We start from the raw sequence: 23,163 nt of genomic DNA, 5'->3' as shown, positions 1-23,163 counted from the left end.
TAAAAGATCTAGCACAAGAAGTATCAAGCATGGTGCGATTGTTACCAGAAAGTCGAGCATAAAATTTTTGAATAATCATTTCTCTTGAGAGCTCATGATTGGGGCATGAATATAACATTGATTTAAGCCTCCCCCAAGCTTGAGCGATGCTTTCTACTTCGCGAGGCCAAAAATTATATATATAATTGCGATCACGATGAACAAGGTGCATAGGATAAAACTTCTGATGAAAATTCCAATTTCAACCGTTTGTAATTCCAAGACCTCATATCATCACATAGCCTATACCATGTCGATGCATCTCCCCTCAAAGATAAAGGGAAGACCTTCTTCTTAACAACATCTCCGGGTACACCTGCAAGCTTAAATAATCCACAAACTTCATCCACATATATCAAATGTTCATCAGGATGTTTTGTTCCATCTCCTAAAAAAGGATTAGCTAGCAGTTTTTCTATCATACCCGAAGGAACTTCAAAGCAAGCATTTTCATTTTCATTTTCAGTAGGTTCAGTAGGTTGAGGAGCAACTCTTGGCTCTACTGGTCAGGGTGAAGATACCCCGAACAAGCCCCTCAGAGGATTACCTTCCATGGTAACAAGTGACAGTAAATTTCAGCACACTATATAATTTTTTCCTTACCAAATTCCACCTACCAAAGGCGCTTCACTCCCCGGCAACAGCGCCAGAAAAGAGTCTTGATTACCCACAAGTATAGGGGGTCTATCGTAGTCCTTTCGATAAGTAAGAGTGTCGAACCCAACGAGGAGCAGAAGGAAATGATAAGCGGTTTCCAGCAAGGTATTCTCTGCAAGTACTGAAATAAGTGGTAACAGATGGTTTTGTGATAAGATAATTTGTAAAGAGCAACAAGTAACAAAAGTAAATAAAGTGCAGCAGGGTGGCCCAATCCTTTTTGTAGCAAAGGACAAGCCTGGACAAACTCTTATATGATGTAAAGCGCTCCCGAGGACACATGGGAATATCGTCAAGCTAGTTTTCATCACGTTCATATGATTCACGTTCGGTACTTTGATAATTTGGTATGTGGGTGGGCCGGTGCTTGGGTACTGTCCTTACTTGGACAAGCATCCCACTTATGATTAACCTCTATTGCAAGCATCCACAACTACAACAAAAGTATTAAGGTAAACCTAACCATAGCATGAAACATATGGATCCAAATCAGCCCCTTACGAAGCAACGCATAAACTAGGGTTTAAGCTTCTGTCACTCTAGCAACCCATCATCTACTTATTACTTCCCAATGCCTTCCTCTAGGCCCAAATAATGGTGAAGTGTCATGTAGTCGACGTTCACATAACACCACTAGAGGAGAGACAACATACACCTCATCAAAATATCGAACGAATACCAAATTCACATGACTACTAATAGCGGGACTTCTCCCATGTCCCCAGGAACAAAAGTAACTACTCACAAAGCATAAACATGTTCATAATCAGAGGGGTATTAATATGCATATAGGATCTGAACATATGATCTTCCACCAATTAAACCAACTAGCATCAACTACAAGGAGTAATTAACACTACTAGCAACCTACTAGCACCAATCCCGGACTTGGAGACAAGAATTGGATACAAGAGATGAACTAGGGTTTTGAGATGAGATGGTGCTGATGAAGATGTTGATGGAGATTGCCCTCTCCCGATGAGAGGAGGGTCGGTGATGATGATGGCGATGATTTCCCCCTCCGGGAGGGAAGTTTCCCCGGCAGAATAGCTCCGCCAGAGCGCTAGATTGGTTCCGCCAAGGTTCCTCCACGTGGCGGCGGAGTTCTGCCCGAGAAGATGGCTTATGATTTTTTTCCCATCGAAAGACTCCATATAGCAGAAGATGGCCACCGGAGGGCCATCAGGGGGCCCACGAGGTAGGGGGGTGTAACGCCCATGATGCGGCTATATCTCCCACGTGTCTAAGCACGACTTAGAGGCATAACCGCATTCTAAGCAATGTCGCAAGTGGGGTAATCTTCACACAACCCATGTAATGAATAAGGAAAAGAGGTACATAGCTGGCTTACACTCGCCACGTCACACAATAGCATAAATAACATTACATTCATCCAGATACAATCAAGGTCCGACTACGGAACCAAAATAAAGACAACCCCAAAATGCAACAAAGTCGCTGATCGCCCCAACTAGGCACCACTACTGACCATCTGGAAAGGAAACATAGTATCGTCCTGATTCCTCATCGAACTCTCACTTGAGCTCAGTCGAATCTCCTGGAGCGGTATCATTGGTCCCTGCAACTGGTTTTGGAAGTAATCTGTGAGTAACGGGGACTCAACAATCTCACACCCTCGCGATCAAGACTATTTAAGCTTATAGGAAGGGTAAAAGGTATGAGGTGGAGCTGCAGCAAGCACTAGCATATATGGTGGCTAACATACGCAAATGAGAGCGAGAAGAGAAGGCAAAGGCACGATCGATAAACTATGATCAAGAAGTGATCCTAGAACAACCTATGTTCAAGCATAACACGAGACCGTGTTCTCTTCCTGGACTCCGCCGAAAAGAGACCATCACGGCCACAAACTCTGTTGATTCATTTTAATTAAGTTAAGTTTCAGGTTATCTACGACCAGACATTAACAAATTCCCTTCTGCCCATAACCGCGGGCACGACTTTCAAAAGTTCAAATCCCTGCAGGGGTGTCCCAACTTAGCCCATCACAAGCACTCACGGTCAACGAAGGATATTCCTTCTCCCAAGACAATCCGATCAGACTCGGAATCCCGGTTACAAGACATCTCGACAATGGTAAAACAAGTCCAGCAAAGCCACCCGAATGTGCCGACAAATCCCGATAGGAGCTGCACATATCTCATTCTCAGGGCACACCGGATAAGCAATCCGTACAACTAAAACCAGCCCTCGAGTTTCCCTGAGGTGGCGCTGCAAGGGGCTCTAACTTGGACCAACACTAAGAGGAGCACTGGCCCGGGGGGGGGGGGGTTAAAATAAAGATGACCCTCGGGCTCCGGAAACCCAAGGGAAAAGAAGCTAGGTGGCAAATGGTAAAACCAATGTTGGGCATTGCTGGAGGAATTTTATTCAAGGCGAACTGTCAAGGGGTTCCCATTATAACCCAACCGTGTAAGGAATGCAAAATCAAGGAACATAACACCGGTATGACGGAAACTAGGGCGGCAAGAGTGGAACAAAACACCAGGCATAAGGCCGAGCCTTCCACCCTTTACCAAGTATATAGGTGCATTAAAGTAGACAAGATATAATATCCCAACAATAAACATGTTCCAACAAGGAACAAACCCCAATCTTCACCTGCAACTAGCAACACTATAAGAGGGCTGAGCAAAGCGGTAACATAGCCAAACAACGGTTTGCTAGGACAAGGTGGGTTAGAGGTTTGACATGGCAATATGGGAGGCATGATAAGCAAGTGGTAGGTATCGTAGCATAGGCATAGCAATAGAGCGAGCATCTAGCAAGCAAAGATAGAAGTGATTTCGAGGGTATGGTCATCTTGCCTGCAAAGTTCTCCGAGTTGACGTTAGCTTGATCCTCGTAAGCATACTCTATGGGTTCCTCGATCACGTACTTGCCTCCCGGCTCTACCCAAAGCAAGAACACAAGCAAAGGGAGACACAATCAACCACGTGCAATGCACAAGCAACATGATGCAAAACATGGCATGATATGCGGGATGCGATATGCAATGCATATGCATGTTTGGGAAAGGAAAGATTGAACCCGGCCTCAACTTGGAAAAACCAAGAGTGCCACTGGAAAGAGGAGTTGATTTCGGTCGAAATCGATATAAAGATCACCAGAATCGGATGCACGGTTTGCAAATGGCAAGCAAAACAAATATGGCACCGATCTGCGATTAACAGCACGAGGCCATCTAAATGCATCAAGAACAACAAGCTACTCACTCTAACATAGCAACAAAATACATGGCAGGGATCCACTCAAGATGCTTGACAAAATATGAACACTGAGCTACGGCTAATTCACTCAATAGCAGGTTCAAACAAGCATGGCAAAAGTGCAAAAGATATCAGGTTACAGACTTGGTGAAATTAACATGTCAGGAATTTAACATCAGGAAACAATGTTTAGAGCATGATAACTACATGCTACAGGAACATATCATGGCAAAGCAAGGCATGGCATGAAGCTACTCAAAGCATACAACAAAAGTCCCTTACTGACCATAAGCCAAAAGGGATCAGAAAATACAATGGCAACCATGTGAACATAGCAATTATCGTTAACAGATTCAGACCTAGTAGAAAACTGGAACATGGCAAAACAGATATTAAGTAGGCATGTTTACAAGCTCGATGCACTCACCACAAGGCATTGCATGATAAACTAAGCATACACCCAGTAAGTAGACATGGAATAGAAGCTAAAAATGGTAAGAACAAGCTCATAGCGTGCAAGGATCAACTACAACAACCTCGACAAAAATGCTCAACACGTAAACAATCTGCCAGGAACATTTTATAGCAAAAGTAGAGCTCGATTGAGTCAAGCTAGGGTGCTCCATAATTGCAAACAAAGACATGGATGGATAGAGCACAACAATATCTACAAAACATCCTTACTGATCATGCTCAAAAGAGGCATGGATCACTCTGTAGCAACAAGAATACATGGCATAAAAATAATGACAGGACAAAGACTTAGAACATTTCTAAGTCCCTGAAATCAACAACATTATGAGGGCTACTTTGCATGCTTGTGCTAGTCACCACAAAGATCACAAAAATACATGGCATACACCCCTGTAAAGATGGCATGGCATACTTCAAAACTCATGTAGGGCTCAAGATCATAGGAAGCACACATCAATCATGGCAAAAATGGCAAATGCCCAATTACTGATAAGAATCTGAAACTAACATAAACTAGCACTCTTGCAACTGCATTTAGGGCATCAAGATGAGCTCAAATGAACATGGTGCAATTGAATGAAATGAAGTACTCGTCGAGGCGAACAATTTGATATGCTACACGCCCAAAATGGAGCCACGGGTGCAGAGATATGACATGATGAAAAATGCCAAAAATTACGGGGATTAGGGCAAAAAGTCAACCGAATATCTCAGATCTGGATCCGGATCGGGCGGCGTGGAAAACGAGGATGGCCAGGGCTCGCCGAAATCACTGTAGACGGCGGCCGGAGTCGGGAAGGAGGGAGGAGAGGTCGCCGGCGCCGGCGGCGAGGTGGCCGCGATGGGGCGGCGTGGAGGCGGGCCGGACGGCGAGGAGGGAGATGCCCGAGGAGGCGGCGGACGCGGGGCTCGCCGCGGCAGAGCTCTGCTCCGGCCGGCGAGGGTCGTGGCGGCGGAGGAGGGGGCGAAGGAGGCAGGCGGCGGCGTCGGTGGGATGGGCCACGGGGGTCGGCGCTGGGCCTGGCGGGCCCGCGCGGTCGGTGGCGAAGTGGGGCTCGCCCGCAGGACACATGGCGGCTGCTGATTCGTCCGGCGGAGTGGGCGGACGTGTCCGGCCGGCCGGTTTTTATCTAGCGACGCGAGGAGAGGGAGGGGTCTAGGGTTTGATCCGAGATTTGGTATGGGAGGACCTTTTTATAGGTAGGAGGAGCTAGGAGGCTCCAAATTGAGCATGGTTTTCGACCACGCGATCGTGATCAAACGACCTAGATGATGAAGGAGGTTTAGGTGGGTTTTGGGCCACTTTGGAGGGGTGTTGGGCTGCAACACACATGAGGCCTTCTCGGTTCCTCGGTTAACCGTTGGAGTATCAAACGAAGTCCAAATGGCAGGAAACTTGATAGGTGGTGTACCGGTAGTAAACCAAGGCCGCTTGGCAAGTCTCGGTCCAATCCGAGAACGTTTCATACCTGCACACGGATAGAGGTAAAAGGGGACACCGGAGGACATAGGAGCGCTGGAATGCAAAACGGACAACGGGGAAAATGCTCGGATGCATGAGACGAACACGTATGCAAATGTGATGCACATGATGACATGAGATGAGATGCATGACAAAGATGAAACAACACGAAGACAAAAACCCGACAACAAGGAAATATCATAACTTAGTGCCGGAAATGGCAAGAGTTGGAATACAAATATGACAAGTTACATACGGGGTGTTACAACACTCCACCACTACGAAAGGATCTCGTCCCGAGATCTAGGACTGGAAAAACTCCGGGTACTCAGAGCGGAGGTGGTGCTCATGTTCCCAGGTGGCTTCACGGTCGGAATGATGTGACCACTTGACTTTCAAGAATTTGATAGACTTGTTGCGAGTCTTGCGCTCAGTTTCTTCAAGAATAGCAACGGGGTGCTCATGATAAGACAAGTCTTCCTGGAGATCAATCTCTTCAAAGTTGATGGTGCGGTCAGGAGTCTTGAAACACTTGCGGAGTTGAGACACGTGAAACACGTCGTGCACATTTGCAAAGTTGGATGGTAGCTCAAGTTGATAGACGAGATCGCCTCTTTTGCCAATGATCTTGAAAGGGCCCACGTATCTAGGGGCAAGCTTCCCTTTGATACCGAAGCGACGAGTACCTTTCATTGGAGAGACGCGGAGGTAGACATGGTCTCCGATCTCGAAAGCCAAGTCACGATGCTTGCTATCATAGTAACTCTTCTGGCGCGATTGCGCGACTTTGAGATTTTCACGAATGACTTTGCACATTTCTTCTAGCCTCTGTGATCAAGTCATTGCCAAGAAGTTGGCGTTCACCAGTCTCTGACCAGTTAAGAGGAGTACGACACTTCCTGCCATAGAGAATCTCGAATGGGGCCTTGCCCGAACTCGCTTGGAAGCTGTTGTTGTAGGAGAACTCGGCATATGGAAGACAATCTTCCCACTTCATACCGAAAGAGATGACACATGCCCTGAGCATATCTTCAAGAATTTGATTGACTCGCTCGACTTGGCCACTGGTTTGAGGATGAAAGGCTGTGCTGAAGCGAATGTTGGTGCCCATGGCCTTCTGAAAGAATCCCAGAACTTAGAGGTGAAGATGCTGCCACGATCTGAAGATATCAACTGCGGAATGCCGTGCAGAGAGACAATCCTGGAGGTATATAGCTCTGCCAACTGAGCTGCTGTGATAGATTCTTTGATAGGAAGAAAATGAGCCACTTTAGTGAGCTTGTCGATGACAACGAAGATAGCATCATTGCCACGCTTGGACTTTGGAAATCCAGTCACGAAGTCCATCTCAATATGGTCAAACTTCCATTCTGGAATGGCAAGAGGTTGGAGGAGACCAGCTGGTCGTTGGTGTTCTGCTTTCACTCTTCTGCAGACATCACATTCATTCACGAACTGAGCAATCTCGCGCTTCATTCGAGTCCACCAATACGACTGCTTGAGGTCCTGGTACATCTTTGTACTTCCAGGGTGAATAGAGAGGAGTGAATTGTGAGCCTCGTTCATAATGACTTTACGAAGGTCACCTTTAGGAACAACAATGCGATCCTCGAAGAATAGAGTATCCTTGTCATCAAGACGATAGCACTTGTACTTGGGTTGACTCTTGGCAATCCCAATCTTCACCTTCTTCACCATAGCATCAAGAAGTTGAGCCTCACGAATCTGATCTTCCAAAGTAGGAGAGACTTGGAGGTTGGCAAGGAATCCTTGAGGAACAACTTGAGATTAAGTTTGCGGAAAGCTTCACAAAGCTCTGGTTGGTAGGGCTTGAGAATCAGACTGTTGCAGTAAGCCTTCCTACTCAATGCGTTAGCAATTACATTGGCCTTGCCTGGAGTATATTCAATACTCGGATTATACTCTTGAATCATTTCGACCCAACGAGTCTGCCTGAGGTTGAGGTTTGGCTGAGTGAAGATGTACTTGAGACTCTTGTGATCAGTGAAGATGTCCACTTTCCTTCCCAACAAGAGATGTCTCCATGTTAAAAGAGCATGGACAACTGCCGCCAACTCGAGGTCATGAGTGGGGTAGTTCTTTTCATTGGGCTTCAACTGGCGAGAGGTATAGGCCACAACTTTCTTCTCTTGCATCAACACTGCACCAAGACCTTGAAGGGAAGCATCACAGAAGACCTCGAACGGTTTGGATTCATCAGGAGGAGTCAGAACTGGAGCAGTGACTAACTTCTCTTTCAGGGTGTTGAAAGCGATGTCACATTCAGGCGACCAGACATACTTCACATGCTTCTGGAGAAGGTTGGAAAGAGGCTTCGCGATCTTAGAGAAGTTCTCAACGAACCTTCGACAATAGCTTGCGAGCCCAAGGAAGCTGCGGAGTTGCTTCACATTCTGAGGTGGTTCCCAATTCACAATTGCAGACACCTTCTCAGGATTAACAGCTATGCCCTTGGCGGAGATGATATGCCCAAGGTAGAGAACCTCATCGAGCCAAAACTCGCACTTTGAAAACTTCGCATAGAACTGATGTTCTCTGAGTTTATCCAGCACCAATCTCAAGTGCTTGGCATGATCCTCCTTGTTCTTGGAAAAGACCAAAATGTCATCGAGGTAGACCAAGACGAAGTCATTTGTGTAGGCGTTGAAGATGAAGTTCATCATGCGAGAGAATGTTGGAGGAGCGTTGACAAGGCCGAAAGACATGACAGTGTATTCATATGAACCATAACTTGTTCTGAATGCTGTCTTGGGGATATCTTCTTCATGAATGCGAATATGATGATAGCCCATACGGAGATCAAGCTTGGAGAATACTTGAGCACCTTTGAGTTGTTCGAAAAGCTCATTGATGTTGGGAAGTGGGTACTTGTTCTTTATGGTCTTCTTGTGCAATGGCCGGTAGTCGAAACAAAGTCGGTCCGTTCCATCCTTCTTGTTGACAAAAAGAACACCACAACCCCAAGGAGAAGAACTTGGTCGGATGAGACCCATACGTTCTTGAATATCGAGTTGTTTCTTCAGCTCCTTCAACTCTTTGGGTCCAAGCTTGTAAGGACGTTTGCAAATAGGTTTCGTGCCAGGCTCAAGATCGATGACAAATTCAACTGGCCGGTGAGGAGGCATTCCTGGAAGCTCTTCTAGAAATACGTCTTGATATTCACAAATGACTGGAATCTGAGAGATGGCATCCAACTCGCCCTTCTCATTAAGAGAAAACAGTCGAATGGTATCATCACGAGCGGCAAAGACGATTACATCCTCAAACGAATGTGTCAATTGAATCTGCCTGGCAGCACAATCTAGATGAGCCTTGTGCTTAGAAAGCCAGTCCATTCCGAGAATAATATCAATATCTGAGTCACCAAGAACATTAGGAGAAGACAGGAACTTATAGTCGCCCAACGTGATAGAAACATACGGAGCAACCAAACTAGAAGTCATAAGCTTTCCGAGAGAAACAACTTGCATGACTTTGGGCAAAACCTCTGTGTCAACATTGTTCTTTGATGCAAATGGAAATGACAAGAAAGAATGCGATGCACCAGTATCAGAAAAGACTTTTGCAAGAATATCGTTAACAGGAAGGTTACCCATGATGACATCTGACGAGTCCTCTACCTGAGCTGCATTCATCATGTTGACCTTTGCAAACTTGGGATTATGCTTGACCATTGCGGTACTGGAAGATCTCACAGGAGGAGGAGGAGGAAGACGCCTCTGATTGAAGCATTTGTTGGCATAGTGACCCTTCTGCTGACACTTGTTGCACGTGACCTCCGAGATCGGACGGTGATACGGAGCACTTGATCTTGGAGCATGAGACGAAGTCTTGTTCTGAAAGCCTGGGTTGGGTGGGTGGAAAGATCCATTGCCACCTTTGCTCTTCTGCTGATAAGGCTGACGGAACGGAGGAGGAGGAGGCAACCAATACTTTTGCTGCTTAGTTGCCACTTGAGTTGAGGAAGAAGGACTTGCATCTCTGACTCGCTTCTTGGAAGCATCACACTTGAGCTGAGCAGTCTCTTGTTTCAGTGCCATGTTGTAAAACTCATCGTACTTCTGCGGCTCGAAAATCACAAGAGCTAGTTGGAGATCTTCTCTGAGGCCACCTCTGAACTGATAAATCATGCTCTTCTCGTCAGGGACGTCTTGCTTAGCGGAACGAGCGAGCTTCTGGAACATGATGTTATACTGGTAAACAGACAAGCTGCCTTGCTTCAGGTTGCGGAATTCCTAATGCTTGCTCTTAACAACACTCTGAGGAATGTGGTGAGCTTTGAAGTCTTGACGGAATTCATCCCAGGTAATCATACGACCTCCTCTAGAATCTTTGTATTGCTGATACCACTCTGCAGCTTGGTCTTTGAGTTGGAACGAAGCAAAACTTGACAAAGTCCTCAAGCCTGACGTTGCTGCACTCGAAATTCTTGCAGATATCCACGAGCCAATCATCAGCGTCTTTGGCTGGTTAGCGAGGAATTGGTTGAGTGTAGCAAACTGATTCTGATTGTTGCCATGGCCTTGATTCCCTTGGTTGCGCTCTTGCAAGAGTTGCATGATCAGCTGCGTGTTGGCATTGGTAGCGGCCATCACAGCTTGCCATGCCTCCGGAGGCGGAGGTAGTGGCGGCGGTTCAGGATTCTGGCGCGTTGGAGGAGCCATCCTGAAGAGGGTGACATCCGTTAGCATCTTGACAGACATATATTCAAGCTGAATCAAAAGGATCGAAATTGCAACATATAGTCTTAACATCTGAACAAAAATAACGAATGAATTCCAATTGAAATGGTCACACTTCCATAAATTGAGAAGCCACTTAGATAGAGGTAGAAGAATAAAACAACAAGGTACGGACAAGAACATATACTTGGTGAGGATTACCCAATCACAAACCAAATATCCGCGGAAGAAATACTAGAGCTACATGAATTCCCACCTATGAAACTCCCGAACCTTTCCGGTTATGCAATCAGGTGTTGGGGATACAAGGGAAGCATAATATCTCACCCAAAGCTAGCAAATTCTACATCCAACTGTACCCATCCTTCAACACATAACCAAGAAACCTTCGGAAATCATTTACCTCAACCTTCGAAAAGCATCCGTTATACGAGTTATGGCAATACTCCCGAACTCCCGCCCCAGTACTGGGTGGCGTCGAGGTTATCTCACCAACAACTGCATAAAAGAGATTTTCGATGTCGGCGAAACTCAGGTATTCCAGAACTGCAACGATAAAATTGTGACGACAACACCTCGGAGCTCAACTCCCCGGGACACTGCCACAACCCCTAAATGTCAGGAGGCACCAAGAACAATGTTCTCGTCACAAAACCATCAGAACGATTCCAAGATACCCGCGTGATCCTAAATTTTTTTAGTGAAATTTGAGAAGAGAAGAGTCAAAACTCTACGTCAGGATGCCTCACCAGAGCGACGAAGGGACTGAGGAGTAAAAAGAATCCTACTCTCCGATATATATAATCCTAAATGACTCAAAACATTTTTCTAGACTCAACAACGCCAACGATTCGATCAAGCAGGGGGCTCCTAAGTCGGGGAAGGCTCTGATTACCAACTTGTAACGCCCACGATGCGGCTATATCTCCCACGTGTCGAAGCACGACTTAGAGGCATAACCGCATTGTAAGCAATGTCGCAAGTGGGGTAATCTTCACACAACCCATGTAATGAATAAGGAAAAGAGGTACATAGTTGGCTTACACTCGCCACGTCACACAATAGCATAAATATCATTACATTCATCCAGATACAATCAAGGTCCGACTACGGAACCAAAATAAAGAACAACCCCAAATGCAACAAAGTCCCCGATCGCCCCAACTGGGCACCACTACTGATCGTCTGGAAAGGAAACGTAGTATCGTCCTGAGTCCTCATCGAACTCCCACTTGAGCTCAGTCGAATCTCCTGGAGCGGTATCATCGGTCCCTGCATCTGGTTTTGGAAGTAATCTGTGAGTCACGGGGACTCAGCAATCTCACACCCTCGCGATCAAGACTATTTAAGCTTATAGGAAGGGTAAAAGGTATGAGGTGGAGCTGCAGCAAGCACTAGCATATATGGTGGCTAACATACGCAAATGAGAGCGAGAAGAGAAGGCAAAGGCACGATCGATAAACTATGATCAAGAAGTGATCCTAGAACAACCTACGTTCAAGCATAACACGAGACCGTGTTCTCTTCCCGGACTCCGCCGAAAAGAGACCATCACGGCCACAAACTCTGTTGATTCATTTTAATTAAGTTAAGTTTCAGGTTACCTACAACCGGACATTAACAAATTGCCATCTGCCCATAACCGCAGGCATGACTTTCGAAAGTTCAAATCCCTGCAGGGGTGTCCCAACTTAGCCCATCACAAGCTCTCACAGTCAACGAAGGATATTCCTTCTCCCAAAACAATCCGATCAGACTCGGAATCCCGGTTACAGGACATCTCGACAATGGTAAAACAAGTCCAGCAAAGCCACCCGAATGTGCCGACAAATCCCGATAGGAGCTGCACATATCTCGTTCTCAGGGCACACCGGATAAGCAATCCGTACAACTAAAACCAGCCCTCGAGTTTCCCCGAGGTGGCGCTGCAAGGGGCTCTAGTTTGGACCAACACTCAGAGGAGCACTAGCCGGGGGGGGGGGGTTAAAATAAAGATGACTCTCGGGCTCCGGAAACCCAAGGGAAAAGAGGCTAGGTGGCAAATGGTAAAACCAATGTTGGGCATTACTGCAGGAGTTTTATTCAAGGCGAACTGTCAAGGGGTTTCCATTATAACCCAACCGTGTAAGGAACGCAAAATCAAGGAACATAACACTGGTATGACGGAAACTAGGGCGGCAAGAGTGGAACAAAACACCAGGCATAAGGCCGAGCCTTCCACCCTTTACCAAGTATATAGGTGCATTAAAGTAGACAAGATATAATATCCCAACAATAAACATGTTCCAACAAGGAACAAACCCCAATCTTCACCTGCAACTAGCAATGCTATAAGAGGGGCTGAGCAAAGCGGTAACATAGCCAAACAACGGTTTGCTAGGACAAGGTGGGTTAGAGGTTTGACATGGCAATATGGGAGGCATGATAAGCAAGTGGTAGGTATTGTAGCATAGGCATAGCAATAGAGTGAGCATGTAGCAAGCAAAGATAGAAGTGACTTCGAGGGTATGGTCATCTTGCCTGCAAAGTTCTCCGAGTTGACGTTAGCTTGATCCTCGTAAGCATACTCAACGGGTTCCTCGATCACGTACTCGTCTCCCGGCTCCACCCAAAGCAATAACACAAGCAAAGGGCGACACGATCAACCACGTGCAATGCACAAGCAACATGATGCAAAACATGGCATGATATGCGGGATGCGATATGCAATGCATATGCATGTTCGGAAATGAAAGATTGAACCTGGCCTCAACTTGGAAAACCAAGAGTGCCACTGGAAAGAGGAGTTGATTTCGGTCGAAATCGATATAAAGATCACCGGAATCGGATGCACGGTTTGCAAATGGCAAGCAAAACAAATATGGCACCGATCTGCGATTAACAGCACGAGGCCATCTAAATGCATCAAGAACAACAAGCTACTGCACTCTAACATAGCAACAAAATACATGGCAGGGATCCACTCAAGATGCTTGACAAAAGATGAACACTGAGCTACGGCTAATTCACTCAATAGCAGGTTCAAACAAGCATGGCAAAAGTGCAAAAGATATCAGGTTACAGACTTAGTGAAAATACAACATGTCAGGAATTTAACATCAGGAAGCAATGTTTAGAGCAAGATAACAACATGCTACAGGAACATATCATGGCAAAGCAAGCATGGCATGAAGCTACTCAAAGCATACAACAAAAGTCCCTTACTGACCATAAGCCAAAAGGGATCAGAAAATACAATGGCAACCATGTGAACATAGCAATTTCGTTAACAGATTCAGACTTAGTAGAAAACTGGAACATGGCAAAACAGATTCACGTAGGCATGTTTACGAGCTCGATGCACTCACCACAAGGCATTGCATGACAAACTAAGCATACACCCAGCAAGTAGACATGGCATAGAAGCTAAACATGGCAAGAACAACCATAGCATGCATGGATCAACTACAACAACCTCGGCAAAATGCTTAACATGTAAACATCTGCCAGGAACATTTTATAGCAAAAGTAGAGCTCGATTGAGTCAAGCTAGGGTGCTCCATAATTGCAAACAAAGACATGGATGGATAGAGCACAACAAAATCTACAAAACATCCTTACTGATGATGCTCAAAAGAGGCATGGATCACTCTGTAGCAGCAAGAATACATGGCATAAAAATAATGACAAAACAAAGACTTAGAAGATTTCTAAGTCCCTGAAATCAACAACATTACGAGGGCTACTTTGCATGCTTGTGCTAGTCACCACAAAGATCACAAAAATACATGGCATACACCCCTGTAAAGATGGCATGGCATACTTCAAAACTCGTGTAGGGCTCAAAATCATAGGAGGCACACATCAATCATGGCAAAAATGACAAATGCCCAATTACTGATAAGAATCTGAAACTAACATAAACTAGCACTCTTGCAACAACATTTAGGGCATCAAAATGAGCTCAAATGAACATGGTGCAATGGAATTAAATGAAGTACTCGTCGAGACGAACAATTTGATATGCTACACGCCCAAAACAGAGCCACGGGTGCAGAGATATGACATGATGAAAAATGCCAAAAATTATGGGGATTAGGGAAAAAAGTCAACCGAATGTCTCAGATCTGGATCCGGATCGGGCAGTGCGGAAAACGAGGATGGCTGAGGCTCGCCGGCATCACTGTAGACGGCGGCCGGAGTCGAGGAGGAGGAAGGAGAGGTCGTCGGGGCGGTCGCCGGCGCCGGCGGCGAGGTGGCCGCGGTGGGGCGGCGAGGAGGCAGGCCGGACGGCGAGGAGGGCGACGCCTGAGGCGGCGGCGGACGCGGGGCTCGCCGCGGCGGAGCGCTGCTCCGGTCGGCGAGGGTCGCGGCGGGCGGAGGCGGGGGTGAAGGAGGCATGCGGCGGCGTCGGTGGGATGGGCCGCGACGGCCTGGCGGGCCCGCGCGGTCGGCGGCGAAGTGGGGCTCACCCGCGGGACACGTGGCGGCTGCTGATTCGTCCGGCGAAGCGGGCGGACGTGTCCGGCCTGCCGGTTTTACCGGAGTCCTGTTAGCCCAGTTGCTACTACTCCGGAACACTTAGACTGGCCGACATGTGTCCTTTTTCGATCCTATGTCTGTCCCTTCGGAGAAATGTCACGCAGTGTCTTTCGAGTCCTGTTAGCCTGCTACAGCCCGAAATCCCGGAGTCCTGCTAGCCCAGTTGCTACAGCCCGAATTCACTCGCTGATGACCAACACGTTCGTTGCTGGGTCATGTATACCTGTCCCTATAAGTTAGTGCCACTTTGAGTTTACGACTAGTCATGCCGGCCCGGGTTCTCTGTCATATGGATGCTAACGACACTATCATATACGTGAGTCAAAAGGCGCAAACTGTCCCGGGCCAGGTAAGGTGGCACCCATGGGGATACCGTGCATGAGGCCGCAAAGCGATATGATATGTTACATGCTAGATCGATATAGCTTAGGATCGGGGTCCTGACACAAATAAACTCACGACGCACAGAAGATCCCTCCGACTGGGCTGGCCCAGTGAAGCCACAAATGGCGGAGCGGGAACTGTACCGAAGAGGCTACTGTAGCAGTGAGTCAAAAGTAGCTACTGGAGCCATTTTTCGAGACGGTTTACTATAGTCAGCCAGTTTACTGTAGCAAACTGGTTTTCTCGTCGTTTTCTAATTTTAATACTTTTAAAATAAGATGAACACATTTTTAAGTACGAACAAATTTCTTGAACTCTAACATTTTTTGAAAAGCACAAACAATTTTTGAACATGTTTTGATAATACAAACAATTTTTTAAAAATGTGAACATCTTTTTTATTTTGAACATTTTGTGAACTTCTAAACTTTTGTGAAAAGCGCAAAAATTCTTTTTTCCAGCATTCTGTAAAAAGTGATTTTTATTTTTAAAAATTATGACAAATTATCAATAATTTTAAAAAATGCAAACAAAATTTGAACATTTTTAAAAACGAGTTTTTTTTGAATTTTCTGAAAAATTTTGTTTTGAGAAAGACAAAAGGAAGAAACAGAAAAAAAATCAAAAATAAAAAAAGAATACTAAAACTAGAAAGCAAGTATTTAAGAAAAAAACTTGTTCAAAAATATTCTAGAAGGTTGCCAAAACCTGTAGAAAATGGTGCACTATGCTTCGCAAATAGGAGTCGGTCCACCCAGAGCGCTCGCCTGGCTCGCAGTGTGGGTGGGGGGGGGGGGTCGACAATCGGATATAGCCTTTGGAGGCCGAGCTCGATGGAGCTCGGTTTAAAAAAAAATCAAAGTTCATCAAATTTTATATTTGCTATGTTTCAAAAAATTCTGAAAAAAATACAGATATACATGGAGGCATAACACATGTGTGTAAATTTTCGGCAAAATACGTTGAAATGAGCATTGTGCAAAAAAGACAAATGTAGGGCTTTTTAACACATGATACTATTCATCCTCAAAGGTCGTGAATTTATCTTTTTTATACATGTCACATTTCAACGTATTTCATCCTGATTACATACATACACAGAACATCCTTGTTTACTTGCATATTTTTTTTAGAATTTTCTAAAACCAAAAAGTTTGAATTTTGATTTTTTTTAAAGGCCTATATGGAGACCGAGAGCCAAACGTCCGTTATCGTCGACTATCTGTTACATTTAGCGGCATATGGTATCTTGTAGTTTCTTCGGGATTCCCTATTAGACGCTCACTCCGTCTAGTTGTTGGCGCATCACACATGTGATCGAACCCGAGCGACCGGAGATGGCCAGACTCACTTTGAGCGTATTGCATAGTGGTAGGCAACCGTTTTTGGAACCTTCTAGAAGGATCGTGAACATGTTTTCTCCTTTTCAATTGTTTTCTTTACTTTTTTTATTTTTCTCTCTTACTTTGCTGTTTCCTTATTCTTTTCCAAAAAATAATTTATAAAATGTTCATAAATTCTTTGGAAATTCAAACGAAAATCAGTTTTTTTTAAAAAATTAATGTAAAAATGTTCCTTTTTCAATTTTTTCAAAAGTGTTCCAATTACATAAATGAAACCGTACTTTTTAGAATGTTTACTATTTAAAAATTATTCAGAATTTCTAAAAATGTTCTCATTTTCATTATTTTTCTGGAAATAAATAAAAAATTTGTGTTTCAAAAAGTGTTCCGGAATTTTCAAAAAGTGTTCAAAGTTTTGGAAAAAAATCGTGTTTGAAATAAGTATTCGCTTTGATAAAAAATACTCCTTCCGTTCCTAAATACTTGTGTTTGTAGGGATTTCAACAAGTGGCTACATACGGAGCAAAATGAGTGAATCTATATTTTAAAATATGTCTATATACATCCGTATGTGGTAGTCAATTTGAAATCTCTAAAAAGATAAATATTTAGAAACGAAGAGAGTTTATTGTATTTTCACAAAATTTATTGGAAATTGAACAATAAACAAAACCAGGGCACCACAGTGGGGGTGCTATAGTATGCGGTTCACTGGAGCAACTGGTCGGTAGAGTGGTTAGTTTCCCAAAGTACATCGGCTGCTATAGTATGCATTAAATCTAAATGGACTGCGTCTGTGTTCTATTTGATGCAGGATGCGTCATATAGGAGCTCCCGTTTTCTTCTTGTTTTGTGGTTTTTGCGAAGGTCTACTGGTTCTATGCGGGTTCCTTTTCTGTTTGTCTGTATTTTTTTATTTTTTCATATGTTTTTTTGTGGTTTCAATATGTCTTTTCAATTTTATTATATATTGTTTTTTTAATCCAATAACATTCTTTAAAATACAAATTTTAAAGTAATGAGCGGCAAAATTCAAGAACATTTGATACATTGAAGAATATTTAAATTCAGTACACATTGAATATTTTCCCTATACATATGAAACAATTTTATACACGATTAAATTTTTTGAAATACATGATTAGCATTTTATGAGAACTTATAGTTTTTTATGTCTGCTTTCTCACATACACACTGTAATTTTGTTAGATATATCTAATATTTTTAATAGATCTTTAACATTATGCAAATACAAGTTTAACGTGTTTTGAATGCGTGGAAAATATTTTTGTACATACATTTAATATCTTTTCAAATGATTGATTAACATTTTGAAATATAACATTTACATTTATAAAATAGAAGATTAACATTTTTCAAATATAAGATCAACATTTTTGAATACATGGTCAAAATTTTGACTATGATCATTTTTTTGAAATGTTTTGGTTATCATTTTTGAAATACAAGATTACCTACATTGTCAAAATTTCTTCTATACATATTTAGTATTTTCGAAATGCTTATTAACATTTTTCAAATAATTGGTTAATTTTTTTTCAAATGTTTAATTAACATTTTTTAAATACATAATCAACTTTTTCACACACTTGTACATTTTTTCATATAAATGAGAAACATTTTCGGTATACACATTTAATATTTTTCAAATTCTTGCTTAATTTTTTTCAAATGTTTTATGTAATAAATTTTATTTAGAATATTTGGAAGTATAAGCAAAAGTTAAAAAGAAAGAAAAAATAAACAAAAAAAGAGGCCGTGGCCTCCAGCGCACCTGGGCCGGCTCATCTCGCGCTATCCCTTGACGCGAGGGTTCCCTACGTCTCGCTATAAGCGAGACATAGGGGCGCCCGTGACTTTCCTCTGCTACCTCCTCCGTCCCTTTTTCTCAGCGGCGGACAGGGTTTCCCTCCGGCAATGCTAGACGTACGGAGGCTTTACAGGACTTTTACAGGCAATGCTGAGGTGGGCTGGTTTAATTGGTAATTAGATGAGGCGGGCCCCACCCTGAAACTCAGGGGGGAGGAGATTAGTGAGGGAGGAGGGTTGGTCTGTAAATCCTTGTAAAACAAATCCGTACGTGTAGCATTTTTGGTTTCCCTCCCCTCTCTCGGCGCGCGCGCTATCCCCTCGTGGCCTCGACGGGGGCGGGGCGGGGCGGCTACAGGATTCCTTCTTCTTCGGTTGGCGGTTGGCGTGGTGTTGTAGGTGAGTCTTGAACTGATCTCCGACGAAAACCTAACTGTCGGTTGCATAGATCTGTGGCTGTCTGCTATCTGCAAGTCTATCTAAATAGTAGCTGTGGTAAATGAAGCCCCTGTGATGTGCTTGAGGTAGCTCCGTAGCTGCTTGCTTAGTAATTCACCTAGCCATCAATCATTGTTATGCCTCTACTGTTCCCTTGGTCGGAAAATTGGAAACCTTGTTTGCAGCTATTCAGCTTTTATCGCCGGATTCCGCTGCCGCGCAGCAGAATCTGAACCAAAGGGCGAACCCAGCAGAATCCGATTCCCGAAATCCGCTGTCAAAATCTGAACCAAAAACGGAAGCAGCTGAGGACGTGCTTTCCAAAATCTGATTCCGCCGCGGGCCAAAATCTGAAAAGGTTGTATCAGCTGGTTTGCCAAATGACCTACATCTTTTTCAAATCAGATTTTCCACAACTGTTTTTTCACAGCAGATTTTTCAGAGCTGCTTTTAGAAATCCACAGCCGAACCAAACAGGGCCATCAGCAGCGCATAGATAGATAGCCGATTTTGAGTTCTCAAATGAATGCATAGGAAATTTGTAATTTTATCTGGCTGTTTGTCTGATTTTGAAGAACATTTGGATCACATGTCTAATCTGTCTCACTCATTTTTGTAGGTCACAACCCTTCCTTCACTGCACTATGGATACACATGCATATACTTCTGCGCCGGAGGTACTTGCTCTTCTTACATGCATGTGACTATGTGAGATACTACTAAGAAGGGCAATAATTTACTAGTAGTACTTGTTATCATGCGTATTAACGACTGTCTAGCTTAGTTTTTTCCACAATGATTCCGTTACTTACTGCTTCTTTTATAGACTTATTTACGCTGCTACTTGATTCTTTCCGTATGCATACAATTGATGGTCCCATCCTCACATTATAAGCAGTGCAGTTATTTCTGTCTAATATTCTTATTAATGTTCGTGCATCCTATTATGGGCCAAAATATTGGTGCTAGTCCAATTTACAAAATATCACATTCTTCTCTGTTTAATGATGGCTGTGTAACAACAAAGACGTTTTTTTATTGAGCCTTGTTTGGAAATTCTGCATGTAACAGCAGTTGATTTCTTTAATATCAGTTATACGCAAAAAATGTTGTATGCAGAAAATAATGTCATTTGGTCTTAAATGGCTTGCTCCGATTCACATATGCGCAACGGACCGTTGGAATGGTTGTGAACATTTGTTTACCATGAACCTGTTCAGTATTGTCAATTCTGGCTACCCACAAACTATATGGCATGCCAAACTATATCACCCAATCACCAGCCCTTGTAAGTGGAAACTTGTTGGCAGGACTAGTGTCGATAAGTCAGCAGTTTTCAGCATAACGTTATTTATAGTGGAACAGACTTGTCGTGCACTTGGTGCTTTGTTGTTCCGGAGTAAATGCCACCTTTCTGCAGCACGGTAGCCTTATTTTCATTCATATATTGGTTCAATTTCTGCTGCAAGGCTTTGGTAGTCTTTTAGTTTCTTAACTGCTCCATGTGATCATTGGAAGATTTTGATTTACTGTACAACATGCAGTTGCTAAATGATAACTGATATTTGCAATTGTTGTGTTACAGGAAGAACAGGAGGCTTCTCGGAAGTTAAGGTTGCATGTCAGTGAGATAGAAGCAGTGCAAAAACAAAATCAAACTGTATGTTACCCATCCGTTCCACCTCTCTTTTTTCCCTATCTGCTTTAAAAGTAATGGAACCGTGTTATTTGCAATCCAATGCGCAGTGAAGAATGAGAGAACAGCCAAAATATCCCTAGTGAAAACGAAAAGTTCCAAAATACCACTAGCAGTTTTTTCATGGCAAACTACCACTAGTTACTAATTGAAACTATCATGCTCAAAGAAAGACATATATGCCCTTGCACAATGTTCATGAATACAAAGTATCCATCTCATACCAAGTACATAGGCGCTGCTGATTTTAATTTATCTAGCTGCCATGATGGAGTTCAAAGAATGAGTATCTGCATACACGTATGCAGCTTCTATCATGGCAACCTCCAATTCCACTTCATTTTCTGTCAGGCTTGAGTTTTGTCAGCTTCGTGGTCATGGCAGGCGTCGTAGTTGTGATCTGCTTGTTGCTCCTCTTGTCCCCGATAACTCTGGGCTACCACTGTCCACACCCAGTCCGATAGGGGCGTTGCAGCGGCGTCTCGGACAGCCAGGCCTTGGGCGAGGCGGTGCGTGGATGCGGCGGCGGCTGCGTGGCGAAGGTGGCGGGTGGGCCGATGCGGCATGATGGCGGGGTGGCTGGTGCCGGTTCCGTCAGATCTGGCGCTTGGAGTCGCGGGCTGTGAGCAGCGAGGACCGCTGTCCTCCGTCGTGGCGGCGATGGTGTCGGCATGATTGAGGCAGCGGTGTGGTGGCGGTCCTTGTACTCTTGTCGCATGACAACAACGATCTGCATGATCGGTCCTCCTCGATCTGGCCGTCGACGTGTTTCGGAACTACTGATGGAGATCTTGCCCAAGGATATCTGGATCGGATAGTATCCGGTCGTGCGCGTCCATATTAGCCTACGTGGCTCCAGGAGGGCGCGTCGTGAAGCTCTATTGTTTGTTGACACCATGGGACATGTCGGCATCTCGATTTCCATGGCACAGACAGTGGCGGTGAAAGTCTTGATGGCTAAGATCGGAGGATCAGTAAGGCGGAGGCGGCCTTGTTGGCAATGGAGTCAGCCAGATGTTTGATAACTAACAGTAGCAGCAGTGTCAAGTGGGGGCGGCAGCACAGGAGGATTTCATTTTTGGTGGTGCTCCTCAGGCGCCGAGTCATGACTTTCAGGGTGAAAATCTAAGGTTTGGCCTTCATTGCTTGTGCCTGGCAATTGCCTTGTTGAAGGTATTGTTTTGAGAGCTCGGTCTTTCTCCAGGTTGAAAACCTATGTTCTTGGATCGGGCGACGACAGCTCTTGTGCACTGTTTCCTTCTTGAAGGCGTCGCTTTTGGAGGCCTTTTATCTTTTCATGGTGCTGTCTTTGCTGGTGATTGTATGTTGATGCTGAGAGGAGTTGATCACTTCGGCAAGGCCATTTTTTCCCTTTCTTTCTTTTTCTTTTTGGGCTGTGTGCATCCTAAATGTCTTTGTGACTTGTTGGTGCAGAAGCCGGGTGTAATTGGTATCTTCATGATATTAATATATTCCCCTTTTCGAAAAAAAAAGTAACTTGCTCAGAGGCAGAACCTTCCGTGCATTAGTGTAGTATCTCTTGGCTCTTGCTCGTGTGGAGAAGCGATGATAGGCCCCACCCGTGGCCCTTACATTCCTCGCGGCTCCTCTTCTCACCACGTAACTGCTATGGCAAATGCTTGGCGTCAATGTTGTTGGTCTTGTTGTCCTCCTGCATAGTATGATATTGGTACTTTAGTAGTGGTGCATCTGTGGAAGGTGATGTCGGGACGATGCATCATCGATGGGATATTGAACCCGTAGAAAGCCCACTTTGTGTAACAGGGGAAGAACACCATGAGCCTGTAGGCTCTCGGGGTCATCTGCTCGATCCGCGCCGCAATGTCAATGTGTGGCACGACCTGCATGGGGTCCTTAGCGAAGCTCCAGGTCACGTCCATGCTGCGTTCATCCTCTTTGTATCATGGCGCGGGGGTGGGAAGAGGTTGGGGTCTAGCGCTGGGGCATTGTGGCGAGCAGACGGTGAGAGGCGGAGTGGGGACGAGCAACGGAGTGGGCGGGGCGACCAATTGCCTGACAATGGCCTCCCAAGTCAAAGATAAGGCGTGTTCGTCTTGAAGACCTCGTGGTGGCATGTGGGAGCTATCGGGCTAGGGTGGCTCTGGTGCGTTCTCTGTCTCTGGCAGTGGAGGACCCCGATCTGGATCTAGGGTTCTGATCTCGTCGTGTTCCTCTTGAAGACCTCGTGGTGGCACGCGGGAGCTACCGGGCGAAAGCTTTGTGCTCTGGCGCCGGCGATGGCGCTGCTCTCTTCTTGAAGACGTCGTCGTGGTGCTCCCCTTCGTGTCCGGTTTCGAGTGAAAACCTTTTATCCATTGTGGACTCGACAGCGGCGGCGCGTTGTCGTGGAGCTTAGCTGTACTAG

At 44.8% G+C, this 23,163-nt stretch overlaps 1 protein-coding gene across 1 annotated transcript; it reads left to right on the top strand.

Moving 5' to 3' along the window:
* The first annotated feature begins 5,281 nt into the window (after window positions 1–5,281).
* LOC123083737 (uncharacterized) lies at window positions 5,282–22,691 on the top strand. Its single transcript, XM_044505684.1, has 5 exons — window positions 5,282–5,497; window positions 18,921–19,042; window positions 19,701–19,758; window positions 20,667–20,741; window positions 21,129–22,691. The coding sequence occupies exons 1-5, from the start codon at window positions 5,282–5,284 to the stop codon at window positions 21,132–21,134; spliced, it is 477 nt and encodes a 158-aa protein (XP_044361619.1). The 3' UTR covers window positions 21,135–22,691.
* Window positions 22,692–23,163: the final 472 nt, after the last annotated feature.

Source organism: Triticum aestivum, chromosome 4A, assembly GCF_018294505.1.
Source record: "Triticum aestivum cultivar Chinese Spring chromosome 4A, IWGSC CS RefSeq v2.1, whole genome shotgun sequence".
Classification (NCBI taxonomy): Eukaryota; Viridiplantae; Streptophyta; class Magnoliopsida; order Poales; family Poaceae; genus Triticum; species Triticum aestivum.
Note: the sequence above shows the minus strand (reverse complement) of the source record. Positions and strands in the feature narration are given on the sequence as shown.

What these genes read in the sequence shown, in the direction of transcription:
- LOC123083737 (XM_044505684.1), top strand. Translation starts at nt 5,282, where the DNA reads ATGCCCGAGGAGGCGGCGGACGCGGGGCTCGCCGCGGCAGAGCTCTGC. An exon ending in CTGCTGATTCGTCCGGCGGA is followed by an intron (nt 5,498 to 18,920) that starts GTGGGCGGACGT and finishes CCGTACGTGTAG; the next exon opens with CATTTTTGGTTTCCCTCCCC. An exon ending in CATATACTTCTGCGCCGGAG is followed by an intron (nt 19,759 to 20,666) that starts GTACTTGCTCTT and finishes GTTGTGTTACAG; the next exon opens with GAAGAACAGGAGGCTTCTCG.